At 37.1% G+C, this 18,080-nt stretch overlaps 1 protein-coding gene across 1 annotated transcript; it reads left to right on the top strand.

Moving 5' to 3' along the window:
• Positions 1–12,242: 12,242 nt before the first annotated feature.
• On the top strand, positions 12,243–13,190 carry LOC147002809 (olfactory receptor 6C74-like). The gene has a single exon (XM_085843473.1). It carries the CDS (start codon positions 12,252–12,254, stop codon positions 13,188–13,190), a length of 939 nt encoding a protein of 312 aa, XP_085699599.1. The 5' UTR covers positions 12,243–12,251.
• Positions 13,191–18,080: the final 4,890 nt, after the last annotated feature.

The following is an 18,080-nucleotide window of genomic DNA, read 5'->3' as shown; positions in this document are numbered from 1 at the left end:
AACTCATCTCAGAGAAAAAGATAGACACTACCTCAGAATGAAAGGCTGGAAAACAATTTTCCAAGCAAATGGTATGAAGAAACAAGCTGGAGTAGCCATTCTAATATCTGATAAGATTGACTTCCAACCCAAAGTCATTAAAAAAGACAGGGAGGGACACTTCATACTCATCAAAGGTAAAATCCTCCAAGAGGAACTATCAATCCTGAATATCTATGCTCCAAATACAAAGGCAGCCACATTCATTAAAGAAACTTTAGTAAAGCTCAAAGCACACATTGCACCTCATACAATAATAGTGGGAGACTTCAACACACCACTTTCACCAATAGACAGATCATGGAAACAGAAACTAAACAGGGACACAGTGAAACTAACAGAAGTTATGAATCAAATGGATCTGGCAGATATCTACAGAACATTTTACCCTAAAACAAAAGGATATACCTTCTTCTCAGCACCTCATGGTACCTTCTCCAAAATTGACCACATAATTGGTCACAAAACAGGCCTCAACAGATACAAAAATATTGAAATTGTCCCATGCATCCTATCAGATCACCATGGACTAAGGCTGATCTTCAATAACAAAATAAATAATAGAAAGCCAACCTTCACGTGGAAACTGAACAACACTCTTCTCAATGATACCTTGGTCAAGGAAGGAATAAAGAAAGAAATTAAGGACTTTTTAGAGTTCAATGAAAATGAAGCCACAACATACCCAAAGTTATGGGATGCAATGAAAGCATTTCTAAGAGGAAAACTCATAGCTCTGAGTGCCTCCAAAAGGAAACTAGAGAGAGCACACATTAGCAGCTTGACAACATACCTAAAAGAACTAGAACAAAAGGAAGCAAATTCACCCAAGAGGAGTAGACAGCAGGAAATAATCAAACTCAGGGGCGAAATCAACCAAGTGGAAACAAGAAGAAATATTCAAAGAATCAACCAATCAAGGAGCTGGTTCTTTGAGAAAATCAACAAGATAGATAAACCCTTAGCCAGACTCACTAGAGGGCACAGGGAAAGCATCCTAATTAACAAAATCAGAAATGAAATAGGAGACATAACAACAGATCCTGAAGACATCCAAAACACCATCAGATCCTTCTTCCAAAGGCTATACTCAACAAAACTGGAGAACCTGGATGAAATGGAGAAGTTACTAGACAGATACCAGGTACCAAAGTTGAATCAAGATCAGGCTAATGATCTAAACAGCCCTATATCCCCCAAAGAAATAGAAGCAGTCATTAATAGTCTCCCAACTAAAAAAAGCCCAGGACCAGATGGGTTTAGTGCAGAGTTCTATCAGACCTTCAAAGAAGATCTAATCCCAGTTCTTCACAAACTATTCCACAAAATAGAAACAGAAGGTACTCTACCCAACTCATTCTATGAAGCCACAATTACTCTGATACCTAAACCACAAAAAGACCCAACAAAGATAGAAAACTTCAGACCAATATCCCTTATGAATATTGATGCAAAAATCCTCAATAAAGTTCTTGCTAACCGAATCCAAGAACACATCAAAACAATCATCCATCCTGACCAAGTAGGTTTCATCCCAGGGATGCAGGGATGGTTCAATATACGGAAATCCATCAACGTAATCCAGTATATAAACAAACTCAAAGACAAAAACCACATGGTCATCTCGTTAGATGCAGAAAAAGCATTTGACCAGATCCAAAACCCATTCATGATAAAAGTCTTGGAAAGATCAGGAATTCAAGGCCTATACATAAACATGATAAAAGCAATCTACAGCAAACCAGTAGCCAACATCAAAGTAAATGGTGAGAAGCTTGAAGCAATCCCTCTAAAATCAGGGACTAGACAAGGCTGTCCACTTTCTTCATACCTATTCAACATTGTACTTGAAGTCCTAGCCAGAGCAATTCGACAACAAAAGGAGATCAAAGGGATACAAATTGGAAAAGATGAAGTCAAAATATCACTTTTTGCAGATGATATGATAGTATATATAAGTGACCCTAAAAATTCCACCAGAGAACTCCTAAGCCTGATAAACAGCTTCGGCGAAGTAGCTGGATATAAAATTAACTCAAACAAATCAATGGCCTTTCTCTACACAAAGAATAAACAGGCTGAGATAGAAATTAGGGAAACAACACCCTTCTCAATAGTCACAAATAATATAAAATATCTTGGCGTGACTCTAACTAACGAAGTGAAAGATCTGTATGATGAGAACTCCAAGTCTCTGAAGAAAGAAATTATAGAAGATCTCAGAAGATGGAAAGATCTCCCATGCTCATGGATTGGCAGGATCAACATTGTAAAAATGGCTATCTTGCCAAAAGCAATCTACAGATTCAATGCAATCCCCATCAAAATTCCAAATCAATTCTTCAATGAAGTAGAAAGAGTAATTTGCAAACTCATCTGGAATAACAAAAAACCTAGGATAGCAAAAACTCTTCTCAAGGATAAAAGAACCTCTGATGTAATCACCATGCCTAACCTAAAGATTTACTACAGAGCAATTGTGGTAAAAACTGCATGGTACTGGTATAGTGACAGACAAGTAGACCAATGGAATAGAATTGAAGACCCAGAAATGAACCCACACACCTATGGTCACTTGATCTTTATCAAGGGAGCTAAAACCATCCAGTGGAAGAAAGACAGCATTTTCTACAAATGGTGCTGGCACAACTGGTTGTTATCATGTAGAAGAATGGGAATAGATCCATTCCTATCTCCTTGTACTAAGGTCAAATATAAGTGGACAAGGAACTTCACATAAAACCAGAGACACTGAAACTCATAGAGGAGTAAGTGGGGAAAAGCCTTGAAGATATGGGCACAGGGGAAAAATTCCTGAATAGAACACCAATGGCTTGTGCTGTAAGATCGAGAATTGACAAATGGGACCTCATGAAACTGCAAAACTTCTGCAAGGCAAAAGACCCCGTCAATAAGACAAAAAGACCACCAACAGATTGGGAAAGGATCTTTACCTATCCTAAATCAGATAGGGGAGTAATATTCAATATATATAAAGAACCCAAGAAGGTGGACTCCAGAAAATCAAACAACCCCATTAAAAAATGGGGCTTAGAACTGAACAAAGAATTCTCACCTGAGGAATACCGAATGGCAGAGAAGCACCTGAAAAAATGTTCAACATCCTTAATCATCAGAGAAATGCAAATCAAAACAACCCTGAGATTCCACCTCACACCAGTCAGAATGGTTAAGCTCAAAAATTCAGGTGACAGCAAATGCTGGCGAGGATGTGGAGAAAAAGGAACACTCCTCCATTATTGGTGGGATTGCAAGCTTGTACAACCACTCTGGAAATCAGCCTGGTGGCTCCTTAGAAAATTGGACATAGTACTACTGGAGGATCCAGCAATACCTCTCCTGGGCATATATCCATAAGATGTCCCAACCGGTAAAAAGGACACATGCTCCACTATGTTCATAGCAGCCCTATTTATAATAGCCAGAAGCTGGAAAGAACCCAGATGTCCCTCAACAGAGGAATGGATACAGAAATTATAGTACATTTACACAATGGAGTACTACTCAGCTATTAAAAAGAATGAATTTATGAAATTCCTAGCCAAATGGATGGACCTGGAGGGCATCATCTTGAGTGAAGTAACACAATCACAAAAGAACTCACACAATATGTATTCACTGATAAGGGGATATTAGCCCAAAACTTAGGATACCCAAGATATAAGATACAATTTGCTAAATGCATGAAACTCAAGAAGAATGAAGACCAAAGTGTGGACACTGTGCCCCTTCTTAGAATTGGGAACAAAACACCCAGGGAAGGAGTTACAGAGACAAAGTTCGTAGCTGTGATGAAAGGATGGACCATTTAGAGACTGCCGTATCCAGGGATCCATCCCATAAGCAGCTTCTAAACGCTGACACCATTGCATACACTCGCAAGATTTTGCTGAAAGGACCCAAATATAGCTGTCTATTGTGAGACGATGTCGGGGCCTAGCAAACACAGGAGTGGATGTTCACAGTCAGCTATTGGATGTATCACAGGGCTCCCAATGGAGAAGCTAGAGAAAGTACCCAAGGAGCTAAAGGGATCTGCAACCCTATTGTTGGAACAACATGATGTACTAACCAGAACCCCGGAGCTCTTGTCTCTAGCTGCATATGTATCGAAAGATGGCCTAGTCAGCCATCAATGGAAAGAGAGGCCCATTGGACTTGCAAACTTTATATGCCCCAATATAGGGGAATGCCAGGGCCAAAATAATGGGAATGGGTGGGTAGGGAAGTGGGGGGTGCTATGGGGGACTTTTGGGATAGCATTGGAAATGTAATTGAGGAAAATATGTAATAAAAATATTAAAAATTAAAAAAAAAGTAGGAACCACAGCCAGAAAAAAAAAAGAAAGAAAGAAAAGAAAATTGGACATAGTACTACATGAGGATCCCGCAATTCCTCTCCTGGGCATATATCCAGAAGATGTCCCAACCGGTAAGAAGGACACATGCTCCACTATGTTCATAGCAGCCTTATTTATAATAGCCAGAAGCTGGAAAGAACCCAGATGCTCCTCAACAGAGGAATGGATACAGAAAATGTGGTACATTTGCACAAGGGAGTACTACACAGCTATTAAAAAGAATGAATTTATGAAATTCCTAGCCAAATGGATGGACCTGGAGGACATCATCCTGAGTGAGGTAACACAATCACAAAGGAACTCACACAATATATACTCACTGATAAGTGGATATTAGCCAAAAACTTAGGATACCCAAGATATAAGATACAATTTTCTAAACACATGAAACTCAAGAAGAATGAAGACTGAAGTGTGGACACTATGCCCCTCTTTAGAATTGGAAACAAAACACCCATGGAAGGAGTTACAGAGACAAATTTTAGAGCTGTGATGAAAGGATGGACCATCTAGAGCCTGCCATATCCAGGGTTCCATCCCATAATCAGCTTCCAAACGCTGACACCATTGCATACACTAGCAAGAATTTGCTGAAAGGACCCAGATATAGCTGTCTCTTGTGAGACTATGCCAGGGCCTAGCAAACACAGAAGTGGATGCTCACAGTCAGCTAGTGGATGGATCACAGGGCCGCCAGTGGAGGAGCTAGAGAAAGTACCCAAGGAGCTAAAGGGAACTGCAACCCTATAGGTGGAACAAAAACATGAACTAACCAGTACCCCGGAGTTCTTGTCTCTAGCTGCATATGTATCAAAAGATGGCATAGTCAGCCATCACTGGAAAGAGAGGCCCATTGGACATGCAAACTTTATATGCCCTAGTACAGTGGAACACCAGGGCCAAAAAAAAAAAAAAAAAAAAAAAAAAATGGGAATGGTTGGGTAGGGAAATGGGGGGGGAGTGTATGGGGGACTTTTGGTATAGCATTGGAAATGTAATTAAAGAAAATATGTAATAAAAATATTAAAAAAATATCTCTCCAACAGAATCCAAGAAAACATCAAAACAATCATCCAATTTGACCAAGTTTGTTTCATTCCAGGGAAGCAGGCATGGTTTAATCAACGTAATCCACTATATAAACAAACACAAAGACAAAAACCACACGATCATCTCGTTAGATGCAGAGAAAGCATTTGAAAAAATCCAATACCCATTCATGATAAAAGTCTTGGAAAGATCAGGAATTCAAGGCCCATACGTAAACATGATAAAAGCAATCTACAGCAGGCCAGTAGCCAACATCAAAGTAAATGGTGAGAAGCTGGAAGCATTCCCACTAAAATCAGGGACTAGACAAGGCTGCCCACTTTCTCCCTACCTATTCAACATTGTACTTGAAGTCCAAGCCAGAAGAATTCCACAACAAAAGGAGATCAAGAGAATACAAACTGGAAAGGAAGAAGTCAAAATATCACTTTTTGCAGATGATAAGATAGTATATATAAGTGACCCTAAAAATTCCACCAGAGAACTCCTAAACCTGATAAACACCTTCAGTGAAGTAGCTGCATATAAAATTAACTCAAACAAGGCAATGACCTTTCTCTACACAAAGGATAAACAGGCTAAGAAAGAAATTAGGGAAGCAACACCCTTCACAATAGTCACAAATAATATAAAATACCTTGGCATTACTCTAACTAAGGAAGTGAAAGATCTGTATGATGAGAACTCCAAGTCTCTGAAGAAAGAAGTTAAAAAAGATCTCAGAAGATGGAAAGATCTCCCATGCTCATGGATTGGCAGGATCAATATAGTAAAAATGGCTATCTTGCCAATGCAATCTACAGATTCAATGCAATCCCCATCAAAATTCCAACTCAATTCTTCAACGAATTAGAAAGAGCAATCTGCAAATTCATCTGGAATAACAAAAAACCTAGGATAGGAAAAACTCTTCTCAAGGATTAAAGAACTTATGGGGGAATCACCATGCCCGACCTAAAGCTGTACTACAGAGCAATTGTGATAAAAACTGCATGGTACTGGTATGACAGACAAGTAGACCAATGGAATAGAATTGAAGACCCAGAAATGAACCCACACACCTATGGTCAATTGATCTTTTACAAGGCAGCTAAAACCATCCAGTGGAAAAAAGACAGCATTTTCAACAAATGGTATTGTCACAACTGGTGGTTATCATGAAGAAGAATGCGAATTGATCCATTGCTGTCTCCTTGTACTAAGGTCAATTCTAAGTGGATCAAGGAAATCCAAATAAAACCAGAGACACTGAAACTTATAGAGGAGAAAATGGGGAATAGTCTCAAAGATATGGGCACAGGGGGAAAATTCCTGAATAGAACAGCAATGGCTTGTACAGTAAGATTGAGAAAAGACAAAAGGGACCTCATAAATTTGCAAAGCTTCTGTAAGGCAAAAGACACCTTCAATAAGAAAAAAAGGCCACCAACAGATTAGGAAAAGATCTTTACCTATACCAAATCAGATAGGGGAGTAATATCTAATATATATAAAGAACTCAAGATGGTGGACTCCAGAAAATCAAATATCCTCATTAAAAATGGGGCTCAGTGCTAAACAAAGAATTCTCACCTAAGGAATACGAAATGGCTGAGAAGCACCTCAAAAATGTTCAACATCCTTAATCATCAGAGAAATGCAAATCAAAGCAACCCTCATATTCCATCTCACACAAGTCAGAATGGCTAAGATAAAAAACTCATGTGACAGCAGATGTTGGTGAGGATGAGGAGGAAGAGGAATAGTCCTCCATTGTTGGTGGGATTGCAAGCTTGTACAACCACTCTGGAAATCAGTCTGGTGGTTCCTCAGAAAATTGGACAAAGTACTACCGGAGGATCCAGTAATACCTCTCCTTGGCATATATCCAGAAGATGTTCCAACTGGTAAGAAGGACACATGCTCCACTATGTTCATAGCAGCCTTATTTATAATAGCCAGAAGCTGGAAAGAACCCAGATGTCCCTCAACAGAGGAATGGATACAGAAAATGTGGTACACTTACACAATGGAGTACTACTCAGCTATTAAAAAAATGAATTTATGAAATTCTTAGGCAAATGGATGGACCTGGAGGGCATCATCCTGAGTCAGGTAACCCAATGACAAAAGAACTCACATGATATGTACTCACTGATAAGTGGATATTAGCCCAGAAACTTAGTATACCCAAGATACAAGATACAATCTGCAAAACCATGAAACTCAAGAAGAACGAAGACCAAAATGTGGATCTTTGCCCCTTCTTAGAATTGGGAACAAAACACCCATGGAAGTAGTTACAGAGACAAATCTTGGAGCTGAGATGAAAGGATGGATCATCTAGAGACTGCCATACCCCGATATCCATCCCATAATCAGCCTCCAAACGCTGACACTATTGCATACACTAGCAAGATTTTGCTAAAAGAACCCTGATATAGCTGTCTCTTGTGAGGCTATGCTGGTTCTAGCAAACACAGAATTGGATGCTCACAGTCAGCTATTGGATGGATCACAGGGTCCCCAATGGAGGAGCTAGAGAAAGTACCCAAGGAGCTAATGGGGTCTGCAACCCTATAGGTGGAATAACAATATGAACTAACCAGTACCCCCCTCCCCCCAAGAGCTTGTGTTTCTAGCTGCATAAGTATCAGAAGATGGCCTAGTCAGGCATCATTGGAAAGAGAGTCCCATTGGTCTTGCAAACTTTATATGTCTCAGTACAGGGGAATGCCAAGGTCGAGAACTGGGATTTGGTGGGTAGGCGAGTAGGAGAGAAGGGTATTGTGAGGACTTTGAGGATTGCATTGGAAATGTAAATGAAGAAAATACCTAATAAAAATTTTTAAAAAATTATTTAATCTTGAGTAAAGGTATGTAAGGGAGTCTAACTTTACTGAAGTTTCATAAAAATAATAGTTTTTGGTTTTTTACAATTTCCTGAGCACTTATTAGAGTAGCATGAACTGGAGTTTTGGGAGAAATAGTTTATAGTCATTGAAGATGCATCATTTCAAACATAGTTTTTTGTCTAGGGAAAACATTTGCATAGTATAAAACTCATACTTCCTTGGGAAATGTTGGTGCAGATCTCAAAATCTCATGAGAATTTTTATGACCTTTTGACTCTCATTCAAGCAATAATATGGGGGGGGGGAACCAAATACCATGCATGATTAATCCATTTGGTGGCAATGTGAGTAATGAGTACAAAATTACTTAAAATACACAAGTAACTACAATTCTGAAATAAATTAGGCAATGAAGATTACTCTTATAGTGAGAAAAACAAAACATAGACTTTGGTGTAGAGCCAGACAAATTCAGAGAGGATAAGAGTGTCTGTGCTCAGATCAGCTTTCTGGCAGGACACTTCGTTGTAAGGACTCGATCACTTTGCCGAAGTATGACTGCACATATATTCATTTAAGGTATTCTCCTTATGTTCCAAATAAATGTTTGTATTTATAAGATTTTTGACAAATTGATTTTGGAATCAAAAAAATGAAAGCAATTGATGTTGGCTAAATTTAAATATAGGAATTCCTTCTGTGTCTTTTGGAAAGTTTCTTGTTGATGTTGTTTTAAGCATCATATTTTTATTCAAATTTTTACATTTTTCTCCAGGAATAAGAAGATAAAGACACACTTGATAATCTAAAAATGAAATTCTTTTTTACATTAAATTGATATTCCTGATTGCTAGAATAACTGAAGTTTCATTCATAGATTCAGTGTCTAGTGTAAACTTTATTTTGACATAATTTGTCCAGGAATAGTTTCTGAATGTAACTGTTGAAGTTCAACAACCTATGCTCTTAGGTGTGGAACATCTAATTTTTTGTGTTTTAGCTGTCATTATTTTTTTTTGTGTAAATTTTTTTTTGAGGCTGTTTGTGTAAATCTGGGAACTCTGTAAAAGATATCTTAACAATTATCTGAATGTGAAAGGAATGTCCCACCGAAATAATATTTCCTTTGCCGTGTTATTGTGAATGCATCAACTCTGCTTCTTGTTCCAAAGGACATGATTGAGCCTCTCACGTTTCTTCTGTTAGGGCTACTTCATCTTGTTGAGTATTTTTTCTTAACCGTACACTTATGATAAAAATCTAGATTTATTTTCATTGAAACATCCCTGATATTAATGTAAAGTAGTTTAATTTGTCTTTGAATACCTATATTTATTGTTTATACTATTAAAATATTTTATTCATATTAATACATATTATAGAAATTAAAAGTGAACTACTTGATAGACTTAAGAGAGTATTATCATATAATGTTATGACAATCATGAAAATTTAATTTGTTCATATATTTGATGATAAAGATTCCCTAGGAAAGTATTTTCTCTAGAGACATCACTACTTTTAACTGTCATCTTCAGTATGCTAGCTATACAAAGAACAAATATTTTTATTTCTTTCACGGAAGGGTTAACTTTCATTTTTGTAGAGATAAAACAAAAACATATTGGAATTGAATAAAACAAACAGAAAAAAAAAGAGACTAATAGAAGGAACAAGAAACAGAGTCCCCATTGTTCCTACACTCAGGAATTTCATAAAAGCAGTAAAGTTGATATGAGAGAGAGAGAGAGAGACAGAGACAGAGAGACAGAGAGAGAGATGATAGATAGATAGATAGATAGATAGATAGATAGATAGATAGATAGATAGATAGATACATGATAGATTGATGATAGATAGATAGATAGATAAATGATAGATAGATAGATACATGATAGATTGATGATAGATGATAGTAGATAGATAGATAGATAGATAGATAGATAGATAGATAGATGATAGATAGATAGATGATAGATTGATGTAGATAGATAGATAGATAGATAATAGACGATGGATAGATGATTATTAGATAGATGATAGATAGATAGATGATAGATAGATAGATAGATAGATGATAGATAGATGATAGATAGAAAGATAGATAGATAGATGATAGATAGATCGATAGATCGATAGATCGATCGATCGATAGATAGATAGATAGATGATAGATAGATCGATAGATAGATGATAGATTGGAATAGATAGATGATGGATAGATAGATGATAGATAGATAGATAGATAGATAGATAGATAGATAGATAGATAGATAGATAGGTAAGAATTACATATTCCGAACCTATGAGGACCCTGTGCTTGCTACTTGAGTCTCTGTGAATTCATATAACCTGTGCTCACTGATTTAAAGAACCTTGTTCTCCTGGTTTCCTCCATTTCCTCTGTCTCTTACATGCTTTCTATCTCTTCTTCCTTGAGGTTCCCAGAGATCTGCCAGGAGTGATTTGATGCAGACATCTCATTTAGAGCTGAGTGTTCCAAGGTCTGTCCATAATGTCTGACTCTGAGTCTCCCTGTTTGTTCCCATCTGTTGCAGGAGGAATCTGGTCTCATGATGGCTGAGGAAGGCACTGATCTGTTTCCCTGGACAAAGTCAAAATTTCATTTCTTAATACCACTGTCAAAATATACTACATAGTGATCTACTTGTTAATAAGCCCTCTGGAGGTATGTATATACTCTTTCAATGATAAGTATCAAACTTGGAATCTTATTCAGGCTTCAGGAGGACTGCAATACTGATCTATGCCCTCAGTTCCTTAACATCTTTATACCAAAATGTTAAACAGAGATTTTACATGTTTCCTAAAATCTGTTAATTTATTCAATGCTTTATGGTGCTTTTGAAACTCAGCTCCTTTTTTGCAGACCATACAGATTTCAAAATCATTATTGTTTCCAATATTTAGTAAAAGAATTAGTAAATGGTGCAGAAAATGTTTATACTTAACAGTTTCTCTTACTTAATATTTTAGATTCACTAACCTTTTATCCCATCAGTTCACAATTAATCTCTAAAACTCCTTATTCCAATAGAATTCCACTTTGTCTTGATATTCCCTGCCTCTACAATCCAATAAAACCCATACTTATACATTTGCATTTCGACTTTTCTACCCCAATATTAATTTATAATGCTGGTTCATTTCATGCTCAATACTGCCACTGCAGAAGACAAACACAATAGTTTATTAACAGTGGCTTTTACCAGAATTGGTATTGGGATAGAGTATATACAGAGTATAAGATGACAATAGAAATTAAAACAAATGCAATTTAAATTAAACTGCAAAAGAAATTATTTCTTAGGCTTCATTTAGACTTCTGAAACAAGAACACAGTAATGATAGCAGTGATAGTATTTAACTTGATTAGTTATGGTAATTGATGATAGTATATTAAACGAAGATCTGAAGATGACATGTGTGTCCTCATGTGCATGGACCCTGCTATCATTCTCTCTCTCTCTCTCTCTCTCTCTCTCTCTCTGTGTGTGTGTGTGTGTGTGTGTATGAGAGAGAGAGAGAGAGAGAGAGAGAGAGAGAGAATTATGTGAAGAGGAACAGCAGAAAGGATGAGAGGGGGGAGCTGGAAAACAGTTCTTTAAGTGACTTTAGATTTGAAGGCAAACTTTTAAGATTTTATTCTATCAAACCTCTTTAACTAAGGAGAAAAAAGCAATAACATTTCAAACAATATCTTTGATACCTGCCCAGATACCATGAAGGTATAAAAAAAAAAAAAAAAACCAACGTATTTTTTGGTACAGCCCTATTTAGAGATGGTCTTTTTAAAAACTAGTTTTGAAAACTAGTATTTGAAATGTTGGTCGTATTTCAGCATTATGCATCATTATTATAGTTCTGTAGTTATAACCTCCTTCCCCACACTTTATTTAGACCAGCTAACAGTCAGAGGGTCACAATGAAGAACCATACAGAGGTGACAGTTTTCATCCTAGCAGGTTTGACTGATGACCCACAGTGGAAAGTTGTGTTATTCATCTTCCTGTTTCTTACCTATTTGCTCAGTGTCACTGGCAATCTGACCATCATCACACTCACACTGGTGGATACTCACCTGAAGACACCCATGTATTTTTTCCTTCGGAATTTTTCTTTCTTAGAGTTTTCCTACACTACTACATGCATCCCCAAATTGCTTGTTACTATGGCAACAGGGGACAAAACCATTTCCTATGGTAATTGTGTGACTCAAGTGTTTTTTGCTTTCTTATTTGGAGCATCAGAATTTTATTTGCTGGCAGCCATGTCTTATGACAGATATGTAGCCATCTGCAAGCCCCTGCATTATATGACCATCATGAACAATAAAGTCTGTGTGCAGCTGGTCCTCAGTTGTTGGTTTGCTGGCTTTTTTGTCATCTTTCCACCACTTGTGTTAGGCTTGAATCTTGAATTCTGTGCTTCCAACATTGTTGATCATTTCTACTGTGACACAACTCCACTTCTTCAGATTTCTTGCACAGACACACAGCTCCTGGAAACAATGGGATTTGTCTCAGCTTTGGTGACACTCTTACTCACACTGGTAATGGTGATCATATCCTACACCTACATTGCTATGACAATTCTAAAAATTCCTTCAACGGAACAAAGGAAGAAGGCTTTCTCTACATGCTCTTCCCACATGATTGTAATATCCATTTCATATGGCAGCTGCATCTTCATGTATTTTAAACCATCAGTTAAGCAGAGAGTATCTATTTCCAAAGGAATTTCTGTGCTCAATACCTCAGTGGCTCCACTTTTGAATCCTTTTATCTACACCTTGAGGAATCAGCAAGTGAAGAAGGCATTTATTACTACAGTACACAGGATTGCATCTTTCTTGAAGAAATGAATGTTTTATTTAATTATATAAAGTAAATGAAGAAAGGAGATTCATATACTATTAGCAGCCGGACAGTGGTGGCCCACACCTTTAATCCCAGCACTTGGGATGCAGAGGCAGGCAGATTTCTGAGTTTGAGGCCAGCCTGGTCTACAAAGTGAGTTCCAGGACAGCCAGGGTTACACAGAGAAACCTTGTATCAAAAAATAAAAATAAAAAAAAAACCAACAACAACAAAAAAACAACCAACCACACACACAAAAAAAACCCATATAATATTAGCAGAATTTTGAAGAGGATTTTCACATTTTCACTTTTGTTCTTTAGACCATACATCATTTCAAGCTACTTTTTCAGTGAAATCTTTTCAAGTGAACATGAAAACTTCTATATTTTCCAGTAGAGATATTTAAACTACTCATTGAATAGACATTTTTCAATGTCTTTGTAGTCTTTTAGAATTCAGGTTGTGACCTGCATCAAGACTCACTACCAGAATGTCTGCACAGAAAGCAGAAAGCCTCAGTGTGATTCCTTAACTCCAGCAAAATTAACAAATTTTAGTTTTAAATTTCAATTAAATTAAAAATGGTTTCAAATTATATTTGATGAATATATAATGTTTAAGTTATTATACTACCATATATTTATGACCATGTACAAAGAAGGTAAAATAATATTAACTTGTATTTTGCCAATTTCAATGTTTATTTTATTTAAGAGAATCTTATACCAGCTTCTTTCCAATACTTTTGATGCTCGCAGTATAGAAAAAAAAAATTTCAAAAGTTTTCAAACTTTCCACTTAAAATAACCACTTAATTTCTTTATGGTTGAAGTTGCATTTATATTTTACAAGTAGATCTTACTGATTTTAAGAGCAAATAAATATTGGATTTGACCCAAAAAACTATTTCTAAACAGGTCCACAACCCCTTTCACCCTATTACCCTTTCCTTTCCACTAGCTCTGGTAAATGGTGAGCTAAAAGGGAGGTTAAACCATTTAAGAACCCTTATTAAAGTAAGTTTTAAAACATGTGGCTGTGTGCTTAACCATGTTCAACCATGGAGAGCACAGGAAAACCTGTGGTAGTTGTCTTTTTTCCTTCTCCTATAAGGTTCTCAAACTCTGGTTGTCAAGGTTGGCTGAAAGTACCTTTTGTATTTGTGACTTTTATTTATTTCTCTTTCTAGTTCTTTTAAAACTCTGGCTGCCTGGTGCAACTGAGCTCTTTCAGCTCAAAACTCTTATCCAACCTGATAGGTTCAAAGTGACTTCTCCAGGTTTCATACTGAGTTGCTCTGCTTGGAAAAACATGCCTCTAAACTCAGAAACAGAATTGAATGGAGCTGAATTCTACTGAACTCTACAAAACTGAACTCTCTCTCTCTCTCGATCTCTCTCTCTCTCTGTCTCTCTGCTATGCTCTTAAGTAGCCTTTCTTTCCTGTCTGTTCTCATGAGAGTTGGGCCTGTCTTATCTCTGATTCATTCTGTCAAATTTTTTACTGGTCTGTCATTTTGTCTGCCTCTCAATTAGTCTTCATCGAGATTAAAGATATGTACTAAAAGCAGGTCTGTATTCCAGCCAGAAGGATTAAATATGTATATTAATGACATGCTTGTATACCAGCAGGATCATATAGGCCTGAGTCTTTGGATGTGATACTTTGCCAGGGTAGCAATGTTGCTGGATTAAATGTCCTCTACATCTTCATTCACTGAGCCATTTTATGGACAGCCAAACAATCATTTTAAAGTTATTTCCTGCTAACCTTAGCCCATGTTTAGGTTCATTAAAAGTTTCTTGTGAGGCTATGACAGTGCTTTGCTAACACAGAAGTGAATGCTCACAGTCAGCTATTGGATGGAATACAGGGTCCCCAATGGAGGAGCTAGAGAAAGTACCCAAGGCACTGAAGGGGTCTGCAACCCTATAGGTGGAACAACAATATGAACTAATCAGTACCACCAGAGCTCGTGTCTCTAGCTGCACATGTAGCAGAAGATGGCCTATTCGGCCATCATTGGGGAAAGAGGCCCCTTGGTCTTGCAAACTTTATATGCCCCAGTACAGGGGAATGCCAGGGCCAAGAAGTGGGAGTGAATGGGTAGGGGAGCAGGGTGGGGGAGGATATAGGGGACTTTCGGGATAGCATTTGAAATGTAAATGAAGAAAATACCTAATAAAAATTGGAAAAAATGATTTATATCAATTTAAAAACTAAGAAATCTGAAGTCTTCTTTAAAAGTATTAGTTTTATGTTATATTTTGTATGGATATATATGCTTGTATATGAACTTTTTAAAAAATAACTTAATGGAAATTTATGCATACATATTTTTAATATTACTAAATAAAAACAATATTGAAATGTTGATATATCAATAATTAATTAATTATAAAGAAGGAATGTATTTGAAAAAGAAAATTTCAGGCAAATATGGTAGGGTTTAGAGGGTTTGACAAGGAAAGGGTAAACTATGCTACTATAATCTAAAAAAAAAAGATTGTTAAAAGGAAACCAAGTTTTAAATTTTAAATTAGGAATTTCCCTGGGATTGGGCAAGTATAGTATAAAAATATCATTCTTCCAACCCTATATCTATCTACTACTTTCAATGTTTTGTTTAATTTGTAGACCAGGTGTCATTTCTCAGCTTCTTTTACTTTTTTTTTTTATAAATTACTGCTTGAGTATCTGTGAGTGTCTCTTGTGTATGTACAAGGAGATCAGTATTCTGCTCTATCACATTCTATCTTTTTACTTTAGAGAAGGTCTCTTATATAAAGTCAGGCTAATGTTCAGCAAGTCTCCAGCAGCCTTCTGTCTCCATGCCTCCACAGGCTGAGGTTATAGCTACACATAGAGACACCCAGCTTTTTTTTCCCTGTTTTGCTTTTTTTTAATTAGATATTTTCTTATTTACATTTCAAATGTTATTCCCTATCCTGATTTCCCCTCCAAAAAATCCCTAGCCCCAACCCTTTCCCCTGCTCCCCAAGCAACCCACTCCCATTCCCAGTCCCAGCCTTCCCCTATACTGGGGCATAGAACATTCACAAGACCTAGGGCCTCTCCTCCTATTGATGACCTACTAGGCCATCCTCAGCTACATATACAGCTAGAGCCACATGTACCACCATGTGTTTTCTTTGATTGGCTGTTTAGTTCCAAGGAGCTCTGGGGGGTACTGGTCAGTTCATATTGATGTTCCTCCTTTGAGGCTTCAGACCTCTTCAGCTCCTTGGGTCCTCTCTCTAGCTCCTTCATTGGGGACCTTGTGATCTGTCCAATGGATGATTGTGAGGTCCTCTCTCTAGCTCCTTCATTGGGGACCTTGTGATCTGTCCAATGGATGATTGTGAGCATCTACTTCTGTATTTGCCAAGCACTGGCAAAGGCCCTCAGGAGACAGTCATATCAGGCTCCTGTCAGCAGGCTCTTGTTGGCATCTGCCATAGTGTCTGGGTTTGGTGGATGTTTATAAGATGGATCCCCAAGTGGGGCAGTCGCTGTATGGTCGTTCCTTCAGACTCTGCTGTGAACTTTGTCTCTGTAACTCCTTCCATGGGTATTTTGTTCCCTCTTCTAAGAAGGATTCTGAGCTTCTGGGCTAATATCCACTTATCAGTGAGTGCACATCATGTTTTTGTTGTTGTTGTTGTTTTTTTGTTTTTGTTTTTGTTTTTGTTTTTGTTTTGTGATTGGGTTACCTCACTCAAGATGATATCCTCCGGATCCATCCATTTGTCTAAGAATTTCATAAACTGATTGTTTTTAATAGCTGAGTAGTACTCCATTGTGTAAATGTGACAGAAGATGCTGGCGAGGATGTAGAGAAAGAGGAACACTCCTCCATTGCTGGTGGGACTGCAAGCTGGTACAACCACTCTGGAAATCAGTTTGGCGGTTCCTCAGAAAACTGGACATAGTTCTACTGGAAGATCCAGCAGTACCACTCCTGGGCATACACCCAGAAGATGCCCCAACATGTAATAAGGACACATGCTCCACTATGTTCATAGCAGCTTTATTTATAATAGCTAGAAGCTGGAAAGAACCCAGATGTCCCTCAACAGAGGAATGGAGACACCCAGCTTTTTTCATGATTACTGGGAACTTAATCTCAGGTTTAAGAATACTTTACAGCAAGGACTATTACCTACAGAACTATTTCCCTAGTCTCCCTTAGCAATTATTTATTATTAAATATTATTAAATATCTTCTTTCTGCCAGTATATTATTTACCAAACATCAATTTTTTCCACTTGCCATATTGTAATCATGCAGTAAGACTTATCAAATTATATCTTATATCAGAGATCCCCTTGTATCCTTTCTCCCTAATTTCTAGATTCTTCCATAAGCACATACAAATTCTCTATATTTTTTCAAATTCCAAAATTGTTCATAATTATATTAGTTTTCCTAGTATGATAATAAGAGTGAAAAAAGCACTAAAGTAGTGATAAATATCTAATAGACATTATAAGAATTAGTAATACTGAATAAAGTTTTCATTTAGGTGTCCATAGAACATTGAAGTAATTATCCCAAAGTTAAGGCTGACAAGATAGCTTGGTAGATAAATGTTCCATACTCTGAAAGAGAATGTATTCCTATGAGTTTCTTCTGGCCTTAAAGGCATACTGTGGTGCCCCATGCACAATAACTAAGTAACTAACTAGTTAACTAACTAACTAACTAAATAAGAAGAATTACTCCAATATTTATTTCAAAATCACAATTTGTGTACAGTTTCATTTAACTCATTAATACATAACACTATAGCATTTGAGAAAGCAAATAGGAGTAATTTTTCTTCTAGGTATTCAGATGTTGTTGCCTTAGTGATGACTCACACACTGGGTATACAAATATAGATCCTCAA

Source organism: Mus caroli, unplaced genomic scaffold (assembly GCF_978045245.1).
Source record: "Mus caroli unplaced genomic scaffold, Mus_caroli_1 scaffold_9, whole genome shotgun sequence".
Lineage (NCBI taxonomy): Eukaryota > Metazoa > Chordata > Mammalia > Rodentia > Muridae > Mus > Mus caroli.
Note: the sequence above shows the minus strand (reverse complement) of the source record. Positions and strands in the feature narration are given on the sequence as shown.